Raw genomic sequence first — 19,054 nt, 5'->3', positions numbered from 1 at the left:
AACAATTAAATTTTGAGACCTCATTTTCAGTGCTTTACAGCATTTCAATGATATAAAAACACATATATAGCCATTAAGTATAACATGTCTTCTCACCAAAAAATGAAAAATACATATATTGAGATGTTAGGTTACATATATTAAAGAAACATTATCTGTCTGAAAAACATCACCATCTGAAAATACTCCCATGAAATTTGTCATTCAGCGATAACTGGTATACAAGTAGACATGGAAATTCACACTGAAAGTGATCTAGCTCCTTTCTCAATACAATAAGCAATACAGCTAAGCCAAAGCTTTATCTGACTCATATACAAGATCTCACCAACAACATGGAACTACATTTAGAATTGCAAAAACAGATCATCTAACATCATTTTACATGGTTGGCGAACTTCTCTTTTCGTAACACAGGGGCTCATTGTCCCTGTGTAGTTAGTGGGGACCGATGCGCTATGTTAACTATCAATTGCTAAATAAGAAGTTGTTAATGCTAAATGTCAATAGCTAAATGTTAATGTCACATACTTAATACTAAATGCTACATACAAATACTATATGGCGTATACAAAATGCTAAATGTCATAAAAACTCTACATGCAGCCACAGGAAAACATTGCAGCAATTACAAGGCAGAGACTGAAGCACTAATGAAGGCCGTCTCAATGGTTGAAGACTCGGTAGAAGAAAGCTCCTCACTCGTCTTTCTCACATATGCACTGCCTGTTATGGAAGTTCTGATCAACATTAAAGCTCCGCACTAGCCAGGAGAATGCAGAGCCTGAGTATAACCTGCAAAGTAGCACTTCAGTAGATTACATCCATTGTGGACTTGCAGGCAATGAAGAGGCAGACAAACTTGCTAAGCTAGAAGCTCAGTCAGAACAACCAACAAAACCTGTGAGTTACAAGAAGAAAGTCACCATCAAGACACTAACGAGACCAAGGATAGAGAAAGATGCTTTTCATCTCCTTGAACAAGTGATGTTGGTCAGGCTTCGATCGGGGCACAACAAGCTCAATGCTCACATGTACAAGGAATACAGACTGGCACCATCGCCAACTTGTTTATATGGTGAGGAAGATCAGATTGCGGAGCATATACTTCGGAGATGTAAAAAGGCATGACCACGAGGGAGCTGCTTCTTGGCCGATAGATACCTCAATGCACCAGAAACTGTATGGAGTCATTGAGATCTGCGGCAAACCATACGTTTCGTCAAGGCTACTGGTCTGACAATGTAGTTGCGAACGAGAAGAAGAAGAAGATAAAAACACTTTTTTTTGTCAAATGATATATGGTAGTTCTCAAATTATCAATCTTTGTGATCTTTATCTCTTCTACTAATGAATGTAACTTCTACTCATTTGGAAAAAACAAAATAAATGTGCTGCCTGTCCAATTTAAAGCAATAACGTTGCAGATGTTAAAGGGACATGGAACCGAAACATTTTGCTGTAAAATGTTTATTATATAATAGACTGAGATATGTAACAGAGAAAAAAGTTATGTAACGAAGGGCAATGATTATATAACTGATATATTCAGCACTTTATTTCAATGGAAACTTAGCAATGAGCATTTTGACATTTATTGTTTTAACAAAAAAGCATTTATCATTGCCAATTACCGTTCGAAAGACAATATTTGAAGTTAAGCAGTTCGCAAATAGCATTTTTCATTTTGCATTAACATTTTTACAGTTACCATTGCGCATTGACCTTCCATGGGCATATCGTATTTGGTATGTTGCATTTTATATAAAGCATTTGGCATTTTGCATTAAGTGATTGGCATTTAGCATTAAGTATTTGGTGCTTAGCACTAAGTTATTGGCATTTTGCATTAAATAATTGTCATTTAACATTTGACTATATTCTGGCGCACCAGCCTTCAATACATATCAAATGCCATAAGCCATAACCTTTGTGCTAAATGCCTATAAATATTGCCAAATGACAAATACTACTCGTCAAATGCTTTAACTTTGTGAGTTAATAATCTGTATCCCTTACACTAATGACTGTTACTTTTAATCACGTTAAAACATATGAAGTTCTATCAGCCCGATTTGAAGCAATAACATGTTCTGAGGGTTATGAGATGACATGATCGAAACCTTTCACTCTAAAATGTTAAGAAATATTTTTAATAGAGACAAAGTTATGTTACAAAGGCCAATGACTATTTACAGGGTGCATTTATACACCGATATATTCAGCTCTTTATCTGAATAAGTACTTGGCATTTATTGTTTCGTACTTGCAATTAACAATTATCATTTATTGTTTGACAATCACAAATGTACCATTTCACAGGCAATATTTGATATTAAGCATATAGCAAATAGCATTTTGCAATAAATGTTTGTCATTTAGCATTTGGCAATGGGCATGGCACACCGGCTTTCCATAGCCTTCAATAGTACTTAATAAATGTCATTTCGCTTTCAAAACATTTTGCATAAGGTGTTTGGCATTTAGCATTGTTATCTGATATTTAGCAATTGACAAATAACATGGCGCACCAGGTTTCCATATAAACATGTACATTAGCATCACCTTGGTAGAGCCGTTCTACACACACTAGAAGTCTTTACTCTAGGCCTAGTTTACTCCCATTATTGTACCGCCAAATTATGGAGAGAAGTCCGGTAATATGATTAATTATTAAAGTGATAGAAGTATGAAATCTAAAATACTTGAATTCGTAACAGTAATAGTAAAAATATCAACGAAAATGAGACAATTTTATGCATGCATTATATGTTAAGCGTATCTATACAATACTGACAGGTAACAATGTCACAAAAAAACATAATTTATTCACATGTTTCCAATAATTAATTTGATAATCATTTTTTTCAAATTATATATGTTAAATATTCCAAGCCGAGATTCAACGAGTTATTCCCTAACTTCATTGTCCATGTGTATTGAAAAAGGAAGCGAATGAATAACGTATATGACATGCAATCCGCTGCATTGATATATGAAATGGTGTTAAACTGACGTATCAAAATTTTTAGAATTTTAATTGAATGCGTATTATACAACATTTTCCAGCCAAAAATCAGCCATAGTTGTAATCAAGTTCAGAAAACATTTTCTGATTAAAAGAGGCACCTTATTTCTTCAGAACTGAATGCACGTGCTAATAACTAAAATTAAACGTGCTGATGACAGTTAAAAAATTTAATAAGATATTTAGAATATAATCACTGCAAACAATAGGTATTCATAACATAACAAAAATATGAAAAAATCAAGTTTCTAATACTATTACTTTTTGAAATATGACAAAAGAAAGATTTTTAGTTTCCGCGATTATCAGCTTCAGTAGCCGTTTCTATGGTTACGGCACACCGCTAAATTTCTACGACCCCATTTAAAACCTCCATTTGTTGCCGAACTGTATTCTTATATAGGTAAAAAAGTTTTGTATGTAGGGTAAATTAAAATCCTTACGGAGGGCCCGTACACACGAAACCTTCTTCAGATATATACAATGAATTGTATGTTGCTACTATATCACTCAGTCATTATTCCTTCGTCTTAAACATTTCAAGCTAAAATCAATTAGTATATAAAATGTTTCTTTGAAGAACAGAAATGTATACTCGTATAAACTTAGCGGGCGTCATAACATTTCACTGAGACATTACAGACTCTTGTAGTTGTTTTGATTTCCTACATCGCGGTAATGTCATGCTGCACAGAGAATGTCATTATATTTTGGTTAGTTGGTCTTTACTCCAAATACTTAAAGGTGCTTAATAAGATTTTTGGCTAGGAAAGAACTGGTTTGATTTCTTTTATCCTGGTTGCCCTACCAAGATACTGTCATTTCATCATACGTTTAAATTTCATAAACATACTTTGCTTAAGGAAAGATATTATTGTAAACAAGAGCTCGTCGAACACGAAATGCGCAGCCCCCCCCCCCCCCCCCCCCCTCCCCCTTGATGAATTCAGTAATTGCACAAGGAACAGAAATTATATGCTCACTGTAAACAAAAGTTCTACCATTCTGGTTTAACCTGACCTTGACCTTTAACCTATTAACCTAACAAGAGATTACAGAGTGATCTTGGCGCCATCCACTGAGCCATTTTTGAATGTTTCAAATTTCAAGACTAGCTCAAGGTCAAAATCAATGTCAAATTTCATTTCGTTACGAAACAATGTGTATGTGGTCCAAATAAAGTTGTAGCTACAGAAATGTGAAAGTAGGTCACTAGGTCAAAATCAAGGTCAAATTTTATTTTGGAACAAAAAAATATGCATGTGGACCAAATTTGAAGCCTGTACCTTCAAAAATGTGAAAATAGGTCCCTAGGTCAATAACAAGGTCAAAGTTTTTTTCGGTACACAAACCTATGCTATTGGTCTAAATTTGAAGGCTGTAGCTACAGAAACGTGAAAGTAGGTCACTAGGTCAAGACCAAGGTCAACTCATGTCAAGGTTCATCTTGCCACTCAAAACTATACATGTGGTCCAAATTTGAATGATGTAAGTTATAGACATGAAGGTTATACGTTTTTCCCTATATAAGTCTATATGAACCATATGACCCCTGGGGCGGGGCCATATTTTACCCTAGAGGGATAATTTGAACAAACTTGGTAGAGAACCACTAAACGATGCTACATTACAAAATATCAAAGTCATAGCCTTTGTGGTTTGGACAAGAAGTTTTTCCCTATATAAGTCTATGTAAACCATGTGACCCCCAGGGCGGAGCCATATTTGACCCTAGGGGAATAATTTGAATAATCTTAGTAGAGGACCACTAGATGATGTCATATACAAAATATCAAAGCCCTAGGCCCTGTTGTTTTGCACGTGAGGTTTTTCAAATTTTTTCCTATATATATATATAAGTCTAAATAAACCATGTGACCCCCGGGGTGGGCCATATATTTGACCCCAGGGAAATAATCTGAACCATCTTGGTAGAGGACCACTAGAGTTTGCTACACACCAAATATCAAAGCCCTAGGCCATATGGTTTTGGACAAGAAGATCAGAAACCGTTTTAACTGTTCCTGGCCAATGTGACCTTGACCTTTGACCTAATGACCTCAAAATCAATACGGGTCATCTGCTGGTCATGGCCAACCTAACTATCAATTTTCCTGAAACTAGGCTCAAGCGTTCTAGAGTTATTGCCTGGAAACCATTTCACTGTTCCTGGTCACTGTGACCTTGACCTTTGACATACTGACCTCAAAATCAATAGGGGGTCATCTGCTGGTCATGACCAACCTCCTTATTAACTTTCGTGACCCTAGGCATAAGCGTTCTTGAGTTATCATCCGGAAACCGTTTTACTGTTCAGGGTCACTTTGACCTTGACCTTTAACATACTAACCTCAAAATCAATAGGGGTCATCTGCTGGTCATTACCAACCTTCCTATCAACTTTCATGATCCTAGGCCCAAGTGTTCTTGACTTATCATCCGGAAACCATTTTACTATTCAGGGTCGCTGTGACCTTGACCTTTGACATACAGACCTCAAAATCAATAGGGGTCATCTACTGGTGATGACCAATCTCTCTATCAACTTTCATGATCCTAGGCACAAGCGTTCTTGAGTTATCATCCGGAAACAGATTGGTCTACATTCCGACCGACCGACCGACCGACCTACCGACCGACATCTCCAAAACAATATACCCCTCCTTCTTCGAAGGGGGGCATAAAAATAAAAGGGTAAAGGTAGATATCACGGAAGCATAGAGCATCCCAAGCACAGGCAAAATAGGACGGCAACAAAAAGAACTTGTAGTGAAAAGATAAAGCAGGCCCTACCCCTAGGACATTTGCCCCCAATAAAAAATGGACTAGTGGATTTTTGCCCCCTCCCCCCTCCCCCCAGTCGAAATGTCGAAATGGTAGATAAAATATATGCTCCCAGAGCTTATTTTTGGAACTGCATTTGCTTCCCCCCCCCCTATTTTTGTACTATATGCCAGTAGATATTACTGTGTTTACGGCAATTTTCAGTCCAAAAAAGAAACTGTTTTACTGATAAAAATTTGATGAATATGTTAATTACATTTAGGTGTAAAGGTAAATAATAGCTTATTAGTAAATAATAGCGTATTACTGTGCTCATAACAACATACAGTCAAACCTGTGTTAAAGACCATCTCTGAACAGAGACCACCTGGCTCTAAAGACCACATGTTTTGTTTCCCATTTTAACATTTACAGTGTACTTTCATCTGTGAATAAAGATCACCTCCCAATAAAGACCACATTTTTGCTCTCCTAACAGTGGTCTTTATAGACAGGTTTGACTGTATATTCTTTTAAATTGCGTTTTTAATAAAATCTGTGAAAATATCCTTTGGAAGCATAGAATGCAACCATGCAAAATAATAACAGACTCCGTTTGACTGAGTCTGTTCATGAGAGGTAATGGAATATGCAACATCTCTCACGATCCTTAGCACTCAAACATTATAGTTTGGCAATTATCTACCACAAAAATGTAAGAAACAAAGGTATTGTTACCTGCAATACGATAATTATATTTTACAAAGTTCCTAAACAATCAGATAGGGACAAAAATATTAGTGGGGGATGTCCGTCCCAGAAATAAGCACTTGGAAGCAAAATATCCAATCTACTATTTCAACTCGAGTAAGGTTAGGGCAAACGTAAACGATGGGGGTGTTGGAGAAAGTGAAAAAAGCAAGGATGAATATTCAAGTATTAGAATTTATTACAGTCTCATCCATCTACCAACATCAAAATAAAATATATATCTAATAGCATTAAAATAGGGACTTTCTTCGACTACACCACGGAAGCACATTTTACCTAATTACTGCTATATAACCTATACAATAGTAAAAGGGAACCAACTATTTGTTAGAGCAAGTACTCGTTGGTAAAAAAGCTATGTACGAATTTGGACCAATCAGAAACAAGTTCTATAAATAGCGCCAATCAAAGCGCAATTTTACTAGCGTATGAATAGTAGACGGATGACAGTGAATTTACTTCTCCGACCCGTCGGTGAATGCACGTCTCGAGAAGGCACAGGGCATTAATGTATATAGGTCATAATTATATTGGCCTTTGTTTGTCAGTGTCCTGACTGAAGTCGGCGGGAGTGGTCCTATAAGGGACCGTTTTGTGTGAAAGAAGCTACCCCTAGAATCTCTAACTAGAGATGACACCCAAGATATGAACGTAAATAGTCAAATACCCGATCAGGTAAGATTCACACTCAGTCCAAAATCTAGACCAATTGCCACATCTACCCCAAATACTAAGCAAAAGGTCAAGACTCCCAGACCTCCTAAATTAAATCCTGCATAGCGTCTCTCTGTTATAAATATTAACTGCCGTTCCATCAAAAACAAAACCCCTGATCTACATCAGGTTATTTCTCAGGTTAAGCCGGATATTATATGCATGACCGAAACTTAGCTCAAACCAGAAATTCGAAATTCAGAAATTCTTCCAGACCACTTTAATTTTCAAATATTTAGAGATGACAGGACAGAGGGCCAAGGGGGTGGTACCCTCTTAGCCATCTCTCGCTCCCTTGTCAGCTCAGAACAGCCTCAACTCGGGTCAAAATGCATTTCAGTCTGGGCCAAACTGTCTCTCAAAGGTATTAAAGATATATACATCTCTTCCTATTACAAACCTAAGGAAGATGATGAAACATCCTTAAGTGAACTTTGGTCAACCATCCAGAATATCCCCAAAAACAGTTCTATCTGGGTCCTTGGTGATTTTAACATGCCTGGTGTTGACTGGACATCAGAATCCATCTCTGAAAACTGTAGGTACCGTAACTTGTATACCTCCTTTCTTGAAAATATAGTTAATTTCAATTTCCAGCAAATGGTCACAATCCCTACTAGAGGAAATAATATCTTGGATCTTTTCCTCACAAACATGCCCTCTCAAGTCCATAACACCACTACTTTACCCCCCTCCCCTAGGTTCTTCAGATCACGACATTGTTTTTCACGAGATAAAGGTTAATAGAGGCCGCCCTATACAACAGGTCAGAAAAATGAAATGCTACAAGAAAGCAAACTGAAATGGCCTTAAACAAGACTTTGAAATGTTTTGAAAGCAGTTTCTTGCAGCAAATCACACTGATCCAAACACTGCTTGGTCATTATTTAAGGATGAGCTAAACCGCCTTAGCTCTATCCACATCCCAACTAGATGTACTTAAGTCCGTCGTGATCTCCCATGGGTTACTCCTGCCATCATTAGGCAAATAAGGAAACGGGACCGTCTGTTTTCCAAAATACAAAGGTCAAATTCCCACTCCCACTCTGAAAAACTGGTCAAAGAATATAAATGTTTAAAGGGAAAATACAAAAAGATATTAGGAATAGCTACTGGCAGTATTTAGACACCATAATCTGCACTGCCGACTCCAAACCAGGTCAAAACAAAAAGTTTTACTCATTTGTCAAATCGAATAGGACAGAAAATAGTGGTGTTGCTCCTCTTAAAAGTGAAGGTCAAACATTTGTCGATCCGACAGCAAAAGCAAACAAACTCAATCGGCAATTTGAGTCAGTTTTCTCACGGCTTCAGCCCCTAAGCCTCGCCCAGTCATGCAAACAACTGCTAACCTCTGTAAATAAACCAGTCATGCCCAAGGTCAGCATATCCCAGGAAGGTGTAGAAAAGCTCCTTAAAAACCAGGATCCAAGTAAAGCCTCTGGCCCAGATGAACTGCCACCTAGGTTATCGAAGGAACTGTACTTAGAAATAGCCCCTGTCCTTACCTATATATTCCAAATCTCCCTCAATACTGGTATTGTCCCCAATTATTGTAGGCATGCAGTCATTGCCCCTGCATATAAAAAAGGCCATAAGTGTAAACCCTCTAATTATCGCCCCATATCCCTCACATGTATTGCATCAAAGTTAATGGAACACATCCTTGTTTCAAACATCATGTCCTTCTATGATCAGTTTAACATTCTCAGTCCCTACCAACATGGTTTCAGGTCAAAACACAGCTGTGAAACCCAGCTAATAAGTTTTTCCCAAGAAGTCAGTGATAGCTTAGAACAAGGTCAACAAACAGATATCATAGTCATGGACTTCAGCAAAGCTTTCGATAAGGTAGATCATCACAAACTAGTCCACAAGTTACAAAGACTAGGTGTCAATCCACAGGTCACTTCTTGGGTCAAGTCCTTCCATCAGGGTCGCACTCAGCAGGTTGTCGTCGAAGGTCACAATTCAGACAATCTCCCCGTCCTCTCTGGTGTCCCACAAGGCTCGGTCCCCGGACCTTGCCTCTTCCTTTCGTACATAAATGATCTGCCTGAAAGTGTTAAAGGCAAGGTGAGGCTGTTCGCAGATGATACAATAGTCTATGTTACGGTCAAATCAAACAGTGATGCCCAAACCCTACAGCAAGACCTTTTCAGTCTCGAAACCTGAGAGTCTGATTGGTCCATGGAATTTAATCCAGATAAGTGCGAAGTCCTAAGAATCAGTCGCAAAAGAAACCCTGTAATATTCCCTTATAAGCTGCATGACATTGAGTTAAAATCGGCTGATTCTGCCAAATATTTAGGCGTAACCATTAGTAAAGACCTATCATGGACCAATCATATCAATAATGTAACATCCAAAGCAAAAAATTCCCTAAGATACCTCAAACGTAATGTCAACACCCCAAATAAAAGAGTCAAAGAGGTTGCATATAAAACCTATGTTAGACCCCAGTTAGAGTACTGTTCCATCATATGGCATCCATGGCAAAAATACCTAACCCATAAAATTGAGCAAGTTCAAAGATCTGCAGCAAGATATGTCTATAATGACTACAATTACACCAGTAGTGTCTCCAAAATGATAAGTGAACTAAACTGGCAAACCCTAGAACGCCGTAAGATCAGCTCAGTTACTATGTTATACAAGATCCAACAACACCTTGTTTTTGTTGACCACAGTCACCTTAGACCTACTAGAAACTTGAACTACTTGATACCGTATTCAAAGACACATTATCATGCAAACTCCTTTTCCCCCAGAAACATACGTCTGTGGAACAGTCTCCCTGTGTCTTTGCAAGCTAGTCCCAGCTTAGAAGTATTTGCTGGGCAGCTACCACCTTTCTATCAGTTCTAATTCAACTTCCTGCTTTTACTTTTTAACCTGACCTGTAAGATAGTTCTTTTACTTTATCTTTGAGATGCACATAATCTCTGTATTCTTATTATTCTTAACAGCTATACCTGACAAAGCGCCTGCTAGTTATAATCGATAACGATTGTTAAGCAGTATAACATAGACATAAACATAGACATAGACCTTCTTGGTGACGGCCTGCAGATAGATGACATGCAGAGAAGCCCCCGAGCTTCCCTATCCCTACGCTCAACGTGCGGTGCGGGTGGGGAGGGACACACCATCTCCACCACGAGGAAGCAGCGACAGCACCACCAGCCAGCGACTTGATGCTCCAACCGCCCTTGTTATATATAGGGCGACATGCGATATATCCAGTATTGACCACTGTGGCCATCTTGTTATTATAATGTTTAAGTTACCTTTGATTTATTTTCCATTCTTTATTTATCTAGTCATTGATCAAGTGATGTATTAATAACTTATTTATTAGTCAAATGGACTGGCTGTTGTCACACTGTATTGTACTTTATAAAATATTCTTCTGATTGCACTTAGTATTGCGTGTACGGAAATGCACGGAGTTTATTCAAGCCGCAGTTATTTTTTTCTCAAAAACGTCCTTGAGTATTTTGGGGCATGTCGGGCGCGGCAAGAAGATTGGTAAGTTGCAAAATGCATTTTGTGATTAGATCAATTAGGTTTCATTTACAGAAATGACAGTTTTTTGTTATGGCATTAAATTGTCGCATTTATGCGAGTTTAGCTGGATGCTTAGTACTCGGACAGAAATGTAGACCGGAAATGTCTACAGTATTCTACTTGTATTTTTCACTCATTTATGGATTTTCAAAATTTAAAAGTTTTGAAATACTTACAATTTTCATATTTTCGTATTCAAATATCTTTTTTAAATTAATAAATTTTCCTTAGTTCGATCTGTGTTAGATTATGCAAGTGTTGTCTGGGACCCCCACCTCCAGAAAGACATAAACAAGCTTGAGGGTGTACAAAGGCGTGCAGCGCGTTTCGTTTCTAATGATTATAGGCGCAAAAGTAGTGTTTCTATCATGATTCGTGACCTGAAGTGGAAGCCCTTAAAGGAGCGCCGACGAGACCAGCGCCTGGCATTCCTACATAAGATCGTCTACGACCTGGTGGCCGTCCCCACTGATGATTTCCTGGAATATAACCCACGGCAACAACGAAAATCAAATTCTAAATCAGTCAGACATGTGACATATAATACAGACATATACAAAAACTCATTTGTGCCTCAAACCATCGCGCGATTAACATCTTACATCAAGCGCACACATACTCTCGATAATTTTTGCTCATTAGTGAGATAATTTCTAGTATCAATACAGATACAGAATAAATGTTTTAAATGACGTATGATTTTAATAGTGGCATAGATGTTCAAAACTTTTAGAAAAATGCTGTAAGTTAAGCGTTCATAATTAATCCGTTTTATTTTGAGATAATAACTAAAAGTAACCAATAAATTGCTTGTTCCATTGATAAAAAAATTATTGACATAATAGCTAATTTATTTTAAGATTTAGGTCATTAGAAAAACTTCACTTTTTACAAAAAACATGGAGGATTGTTGTCTGCCCACCTGATCACTGTCTTAACTCTTATCAATTCTAAAAATAGAACATACAGCGGATTTGTATACAAACAGGATCTCTCCTATATTATTGTCATCGTATGATTTATATGTATAGATGAAGAAAATTAATGATTGTAATAGATTAATCATGGTGTGAATAATAAAGATGTCATTTATTGGAGTTCACATCATGGTTTGAATATTTAAAGATGCATTCTGCAAAAAAAGTATTTTTTTTTTAAAAGCAGAGCACATTAAATTTTATAATATTACAGTTATAACGTATAATCTTATCTATCCGTATCTTATGTATTATCTTACTTCATTATTCATACGAAAGAAATATTTCATACTTGTATTTTATGGGCCACAATTGAAAGCGCCTCCGCAAGGTATGGCCGTGATGTAGTTGAATACAGCTATTCAACTGGATAGAGTTGAATGACTTCAGTGCAATGTGATACAAAACTGCCGTACGAATAGCCACAGGTCTGTAGGCTATTTCACTGTTTGTATGGGAGAGCCGTACAAACAGCCAGAGAGGCTATTCCTATGGGACCTTACAAATAGCCACTTCCTTTAAGCTAAGCAGAACAAAGTATCTACCATAGCAGTGCCAGGGTGCAAGGCCCCACTGACTTAGCTGTAGCCATCAATTTTAAACATATTATTCTCATTGTACATTCTGCAAATGACTTGACAAGCCTTCAGTACAATATATTAGAGTAAACACTTGGGAAATGTCTAGCCATCAGAAAAGTGTTTAGATGAATTATAAGTGGACACATTGGCCTGTCAAGGAAGGCTTTTCTAGGTGTCTCATAAAAAATTTGTTTATGAACAGTGTATTGAATTAATTGAATTTACCACTTTTGTTTGCTAAAGATAGCAGTGTTAACCTGTTAACAAATACAAGACTGAACTCAAACTGTTTGAAAGAGTAAAAATGGAAGTAAAGATAAGAATTCATAAAAATGTTTTTAACTACAGTATCTATGAATATTTACTAAAGTGTCAATTATGTTAAAGTATTCAATTTGCAGGACATGCTTTTAAACCTTGGTAAATTATTTTTTTAGCTCACCTGTCACAAAGTGACAAGGTGAGCTTTTGTGATCGTGCGGTGTCCGTCGTGCGTCCGTGCGTGTGTCTGTAAACTTTTGCTTGTGACCACTCTAGAGGTCACATTTTTCATGGGATCTTTATGAAAGTTGGTCAGAATGTTCATCTTGATGATATCTAGGTCAAGTTCGAAACTGGGTCACATGCCTTCAAAAACTAGGTCAGTAGGTCTAAAAATAGAAAAACCTTGTGACCTCTCTAGAGGCCATATATTTCAAAGATCTTCATGAAAATTGGTCAAAATGTTTACCTTGATGATATCTAGGTCAAGTTCGAAACTGGGTCACGTGCCATAAAAAACTAGGTCAGTAGTTCTAAAAATAGAAAAACCTTGTGACCTCTCTAGAGGCCATATATTTCACAAGATCTTCATGGAAATTCATCAGAATGTTCATCTTGATGATATCTAGGTCAAGTTTGAAACTGGGTCACGTGCCTTCAAAAACTAGGTCAGTAGGTCTAAAAATAGAAAAACCTTGTGACCTCTCTAGAGGCCATATATTTCACAAGATCTTCATGAAAATTGGTCAGAACTTTCACCTTGATGATATCTAGGTCAAGTTTGAAACTGGGTCACGTGCCATCAAAAACTAGGTCAGTAGGTCAAATAATAGAAAAACCTTGTGACCTCTCTAAAGGCCATATTTTTCATGGGATCTGTATGAAAGTTGGTCTGAATGTTCATCTTGACGATATCTAGGTTAGGTTTGAAACTGGGTCACTTGCGGTCAAAAACTAGGTCAGTAGGTCTAAAAATAGAAAAACCTTGTGACCTCTCTAGAGGCCATATATTTCATGAGATCTTCATGAAAATTGGTCAGAATGTTCACCTTGATGATATCTAGGTCAAGTTCGAAGTGGGTCACGTGCCTTCAAAAACTAGGTCAGTAGGTCAAATAATAGAAAAACCTGGCTTGTGACCTCTCTGGAGGCCATATTTTTCATGGGATCCGTATGAAAGTTGGTCTGAATGTTCATCTTGATGATATCTAGGTCAAGTTCAAAACTGGGTCATGTGCCATCAAAAACTAGGTCAGTAGGTCAAATAATAGAAAAACATTGTGACCTCTCTAAAGGCCATATTTTTCATGGGATCTGTATGAAAATTGGTCTGAATGTTCATCTTGATGATATCTAGGTCAAGTTTGAAACAGGGTCATGTGCGGTCAAAAACTAGGTCAGTAGGTCTAAAAATAGAAAAACCTTGTGACTTCTCTAGAGGCCATACTTATGAATGGATCTCCATAAAAATTGGTCAGAATGTTCACCTTGATGATATCTAGGTCAAGTTTGAAACTGGGTCATGTGCCTTAAAAACTAAGTCAGTAGGTCAAATAATAAAAAAACCTTGTGACCTCTCTAGAGGCCATACTTTTCATGGGATCTGTATGAAAATTGGTCTGAATGTTCATCATGATGATATCTAGGTCAAGTTTGAAACTGGGTCAACTGCGGTCAAAAACTAGGTCAGTAGGTCTAAAATTATTAAAATCTTTTGACCTCTCTAGAGGCCATATTTTTCAATGGATCTTCATGAAAATTGATCTGAATGTTCACCTTGATGATATCTAGTCAGTTTCGAAACTGGGTCACGTGCAATCAAAAACTAGGCCAGTAGGTATAAAAATAGAAAAACCTTGTGACCTCTCTAGAGGCCATATTTTTCATGAGATCTTCATGAAAATTAGTGAGAATGTTCACCTTGATGATATCTAGGTAAAGTTCAAAACAGGGTCACGTACCTTCTAAAACTAGGTCAATAGGTCAAATAATAGAAAAACCTTGTGACCTCTCTAGAGACCATATTTTTCAATGGATCTTCATGAAAATTGGTCAGAATTTTTATCTTGATAATATCTAGGTCAAGTTCAAAACTGGGTCACATGAGCTCAAAAACTAGGTCACTATGTCAAATAATAGAAAAAACGACGTCATACTTGAAACTGGGTCATGTGGGAAGAGGTGAGCGTTTCAGGACCATCATGGTCCTCTTGTTTGTTATAATCATTTTGACATTATTAAATTGGTCACACTTCCATTTTTAACACAAATATTGATCAGATGTAGTTTGCAACTTATTATGTAAAGTACAATACTTTTATAGAAAAATACTTAATTCATAAACAAACTGATCACAAGATGCACAGAGTGCACAGGAAAACCCTAGAGGACAGGCTAGAAGGCCAGAGTACAGGCTAAATGTCCAGTTACCAGATGGCTAGACACTTCCAAAAACTTGCTTGCAGGATCTACCCTTCACTTTTGATAAAATACAGATTTTATCGATCACTCACAAGCTTCTACTGAAGTTCCCCTTTGCCTTTTTAGGGAAAATTAGGCCAATCATTTTCAGTATAAAAGACAAAGAGAAAAATTTACCACAGGGAGCCTTTTATCAAAATCGAGTCCTAGTACAAATTAAATGAGCTATGGTCAACTACAAATGCCAGTTTGATAAAAGTGGCAACAGGCATATAAAAGATGATTGTTTTACAAAGAACATTTTGTGTATTTCAGACTGGCCTGACTGGCTTGAAAGCTGCAGAGGAGCCACATAAGGTAAGGAAGGAATGAATTAGAAAAGTTACTGACACAGTACCATTATCAAAATCAGACCTAGGATTATTAATAAAGTAATGACAATTAGTTAGTTAATAACTTCTTCTCATGTAATTGAGATTACTGTGTGATGGAACATATTTTCAGTTATGAGTAATGATAGTTAAATGAATTAATCAGCATTTTTAGCTTGCCTATTTGAAAATTTTCAGACAGTAGAACTATTGTGTAACCATTTCGTCAGTGTGACTGTCGGTGTCCACATCATATACGTTTTGCATGTAAGCAGGTTTCTCTAAAACTACTAGACCTAATCCTTTCAAACTTCACACATATATTTGGCACCATGATATTACCTGACAGGAAAAGTTAAATACATTTATATAATTTAAAACCAATGTTTCAACAAAGTTTTAAATTCTGTGTTGTACTGGCATATGAGTGTTTACAAAAAGCCACAAAATTTGTACTGGTAATCGGTCCAAAATGCCCAGTTTTCAATCTTAATAATTGTGTAAGTCTATTTAGTCTAATTTTAGATGGTTATATTATTTATATTGTTTTACTTCTACAGAAACTTGTTAATCTGTATGAACGTACCCTTCGAGTGCTGAGTAAAATGCCATCTGATGCTGGATACAGGGTGAACACACATGCTATTGTTAAAAACCGATTACAGCTGGTGCAGACAGTAAGTGGAATAAAATCTTTATTCGATATTAGTTTATACTTAATTATTTTAGCTCGAATGTGATGAAAGCTTAAAGCTTATCTGAATCACTCTAGAACCTGCTTCCTTGAAAAAACCGGTACAGGTGTCATATGAGAAGGCATGGTCATGGCCCCAACGGGACACATGACCTCCTGGTTGAGCGGCCGACACCTTAACCACTAGACCACTGCTCCAACCTTATTTGATAGCACAACTAAAACTGATGATTTCATCACAGGAGCTTGAAGCTCTATCAATAAATAATATATACAGTTGAGACTCAATATCTCGAACTTGCATATCTTAATATTCTGGCCTTCTTGAAGGTATTTTCAAGTCCCGTCTTGAAAACATGAGCACAAAATATCATTTTAAGTCGAATTTCATTTCTCTTGAACTAAAATGCCTGATCTCATGGAATTCGAGGTAATGATTTTCAACTGTATTATCATATCCCAACCACTAAGATACCTAAACTGTACACCGCTTCAATAGCCTAGTGGTAGAGCACCCGCTTCCAGTGCGGGTGGTAGCGGGTTCGATCCCTGGCCGCGTCATACCGAAGACGTAAAAAAATGGTACTAATAGCTTCCTCGCTTGGTGCTAAGCATTAAGAGGATAGTGCTAGGACTGGTCAGCCCGGTGTCAGTATAATGTGACTGGGTGGGATATCATGTCACGTGTCTACAGCATGATATTCCAGTGAGGCAGCACTATAAAGTTGGGCATTGTGCACACTGCTACAAGTAGACACCGTCATTTATATGACTGAAACATTGTTGAAAAAGACGTAAAACCCGAACACACACTCACACCTACCTGTATATATTTTTATTGATTGAACTTCAAACACTTGTGATAGCATATACTTAAAAATGGTCAGTACTGTATTTACTCCCCAGTAAGACATGGTTTTTCTCCTTAAAACAAGACCAAATATGTTGACTCGTCTAATGAGTGATTCAGTATCATTGACTATTAAAAGTTTTTATAAAAGAGTGATGGCAGCAAAAAGCCGATTTTGAATTATTTAAAGGAACCAGTCTTATAGGAATATCGTCTTATAGATGGGTAAATATAGTAGTAATGCTGTATAACAACAAGAACTTATTACTTCATCAGAATTCAAGATAAATCTCTAGTCACTTTCATTTTAAAGAAATTCCATCTTCAGATACCCACAGTTGTCTTGACTGCACTTCTCAATCATCTCATCTATGGAAAAGTATTACATATTTTGCTATGTTTTAAAACTTCTGATATTGTGATAGACAATTTCAGTTAGCAGGATTTTGCCTATCAAAGAACAGTCATATCAGCCTCCATTCTGTGTAAGTCCACTCTATTTTGTCTTTCAGGAAAGTGACCTAAATACTTTAGAAAGGAAGATCAACAATGGAAAAATTGAGGAGGTGATAAGACAGGCAGAAAGAGAACTTCACTTGGCCAGAAATATGTTACAGTTTAAACCATGGGAACCTCTGATTGCGCAGCCACCAAAAAATCAGTTTCAGTGGCCACCTAATTAATGGACTGCTTTATTTAACTTAGCTCTTTTTGAATTGATATCTGAGTGTATACGAAGATGTAAAGAAACTTACAAAATAAATGTTATTGAAGAAACATAATTTAACCAGTTTTCTAATACTTTGACTATTCAAAGAATAAGGAGGGCTGTTTCTCTTGCCTGGGAGTTGGAGTCAGCATCCACGTTGGTTAAAGTTTTGTAGCTCACCTGTCACAAAGTGACAAGGTGAGCTTTTGTGATCACGCAGTGTCCGTCGTCCGTGCGTGCGTCCGTAAACTTTTGCTTGTGACCACTCTAGAGGTCACATTTTTCATTGGATCTTTATGAAAGTTGGCCAGAATGTTCATCTTGATGATATCTAGGTCAAGTTCGAAACTGGGTCACGTGCCTTCAAAAACTAGGTCAGTAGGTCTAAAAATAGAAAAACCTTGTAACCTCTCTAAAGGCCATATATTTCACAAGATCTTCATGAAAATTGGTCAGAATGTTCACCTTGATGATATCTAGATCAAGTTCGAAACTGGGTCACGTGCCGTCAAAAACTAGGTCAGTAGGTCTAAAAATAGAAAAACCTTGTGACCTCTCTAGAGGCCATATATTTCACAAGATCTTCATGAAAATTGGTAAGAATGTTCACCTTGATGATATCTAGATCAAGTTCGAGACTGGGTCACGTGCCGCCAAAAACTAGGTCAGTAGGTCAAATAATAGAAAAACCTTGTGACCTCTCTAAAGACCATATTTTTCATGGGATCTGTATAAAAGTTGGTCTGAATGTTCATCTTGATGATATCTAGGTCAAGTTCGAAACAGGGTCATGTGCGGACAAAAACTAGGTCAGCAGGTCTAAAAATAGAAAAACCTTGTTACCTCTCTAGAGGCCATACTTGTAAATGGATTTCCATTAAAATTGGTCAGAATGTTCACCTTGATGATATCTAGGTCAAGTTTGAAACTGGGTCACGTGCCTTAAAAAACTAGGTCAGTAGGTCAAATAATAAAAAAACCTTGTGACCTCTCTAGAGGCCATACTTTTCATGGGATCTGTATGGAAGTTGGTCTGAATGTTCATCTTGATGATATCTAGGTCAAATTTGAAACTGGGTCAGCTGCGGTCAAAAACTAGGTTAGTAGGTCTAAAATTATTAAAATCTTTTGACCTCTCTAGAGGCCATATTTTTCAATGGATCTTCATGAAAATTGATCTGAATGTTCACCTTGATCATATCTAGGTCAGTTTCAAAACTGGGTCACATGCAATCAAAAACTAGGCCAGTAGGTATAAAAATAGAAAAAGCTTGTGACCTCTCTAGAGGCCATATTTTTCATGAGATTTTCATGAAAATTAGTGAGAATGTTCACCTTGATGAT

The 19,054-nt window shown here is 37.1% G+C and overlaps 1 protein-coding gene across 1 annotated transcript; it reads left to right on the top strand.

Moving 5' to 3' along the window:
- Nucleotides 1–10,692: 10,692 nt before the first annotated feature.
- On the top strand, nt 10,693–17,783 carry LOC123530034 (NADH dehydrogenase [ubiquinone] 1 alpha subcomplex subunit 5-like). Its single transcript, XM_045310719.2, has 4 exons — nt 10,693–10,807; nt 15,402–15,443; nt 16,018–16,134; nt 17,514–17,783. The coding sequence occupies exons 1-4, from the start codon at nt 10,784–10,786 to the stop codon at nt 17,682–17,684; spliced, it is 354 nt and encodes a 117-aa protein (XP_045166654.1). The 5' UTR covers nt 10,693–10,783; the 3' UTR covers nt 17,685–17,783.
- Nucleotides 17,784–19,054: the final 1,271 nt, after the last annotated feature.

Source organism: Mercenaria mercenaria, chromosome 13 (genome assembly GCF_021730395.1).
Source record: "Mercenaria mercenaria strain notata chromosome 13, MADL_Memer_1, whole genome shotgun sequence".
Taxonomy (NCBI): Eukaryota; Metazoa; Mollusca; class Bivalvia; order Venerida; family Veneridae; genus Mercenaria; species Mercenaria mercenaria.
This window is presented reverse-complemented; position numbering and strand designations above follow the sequence as displayed.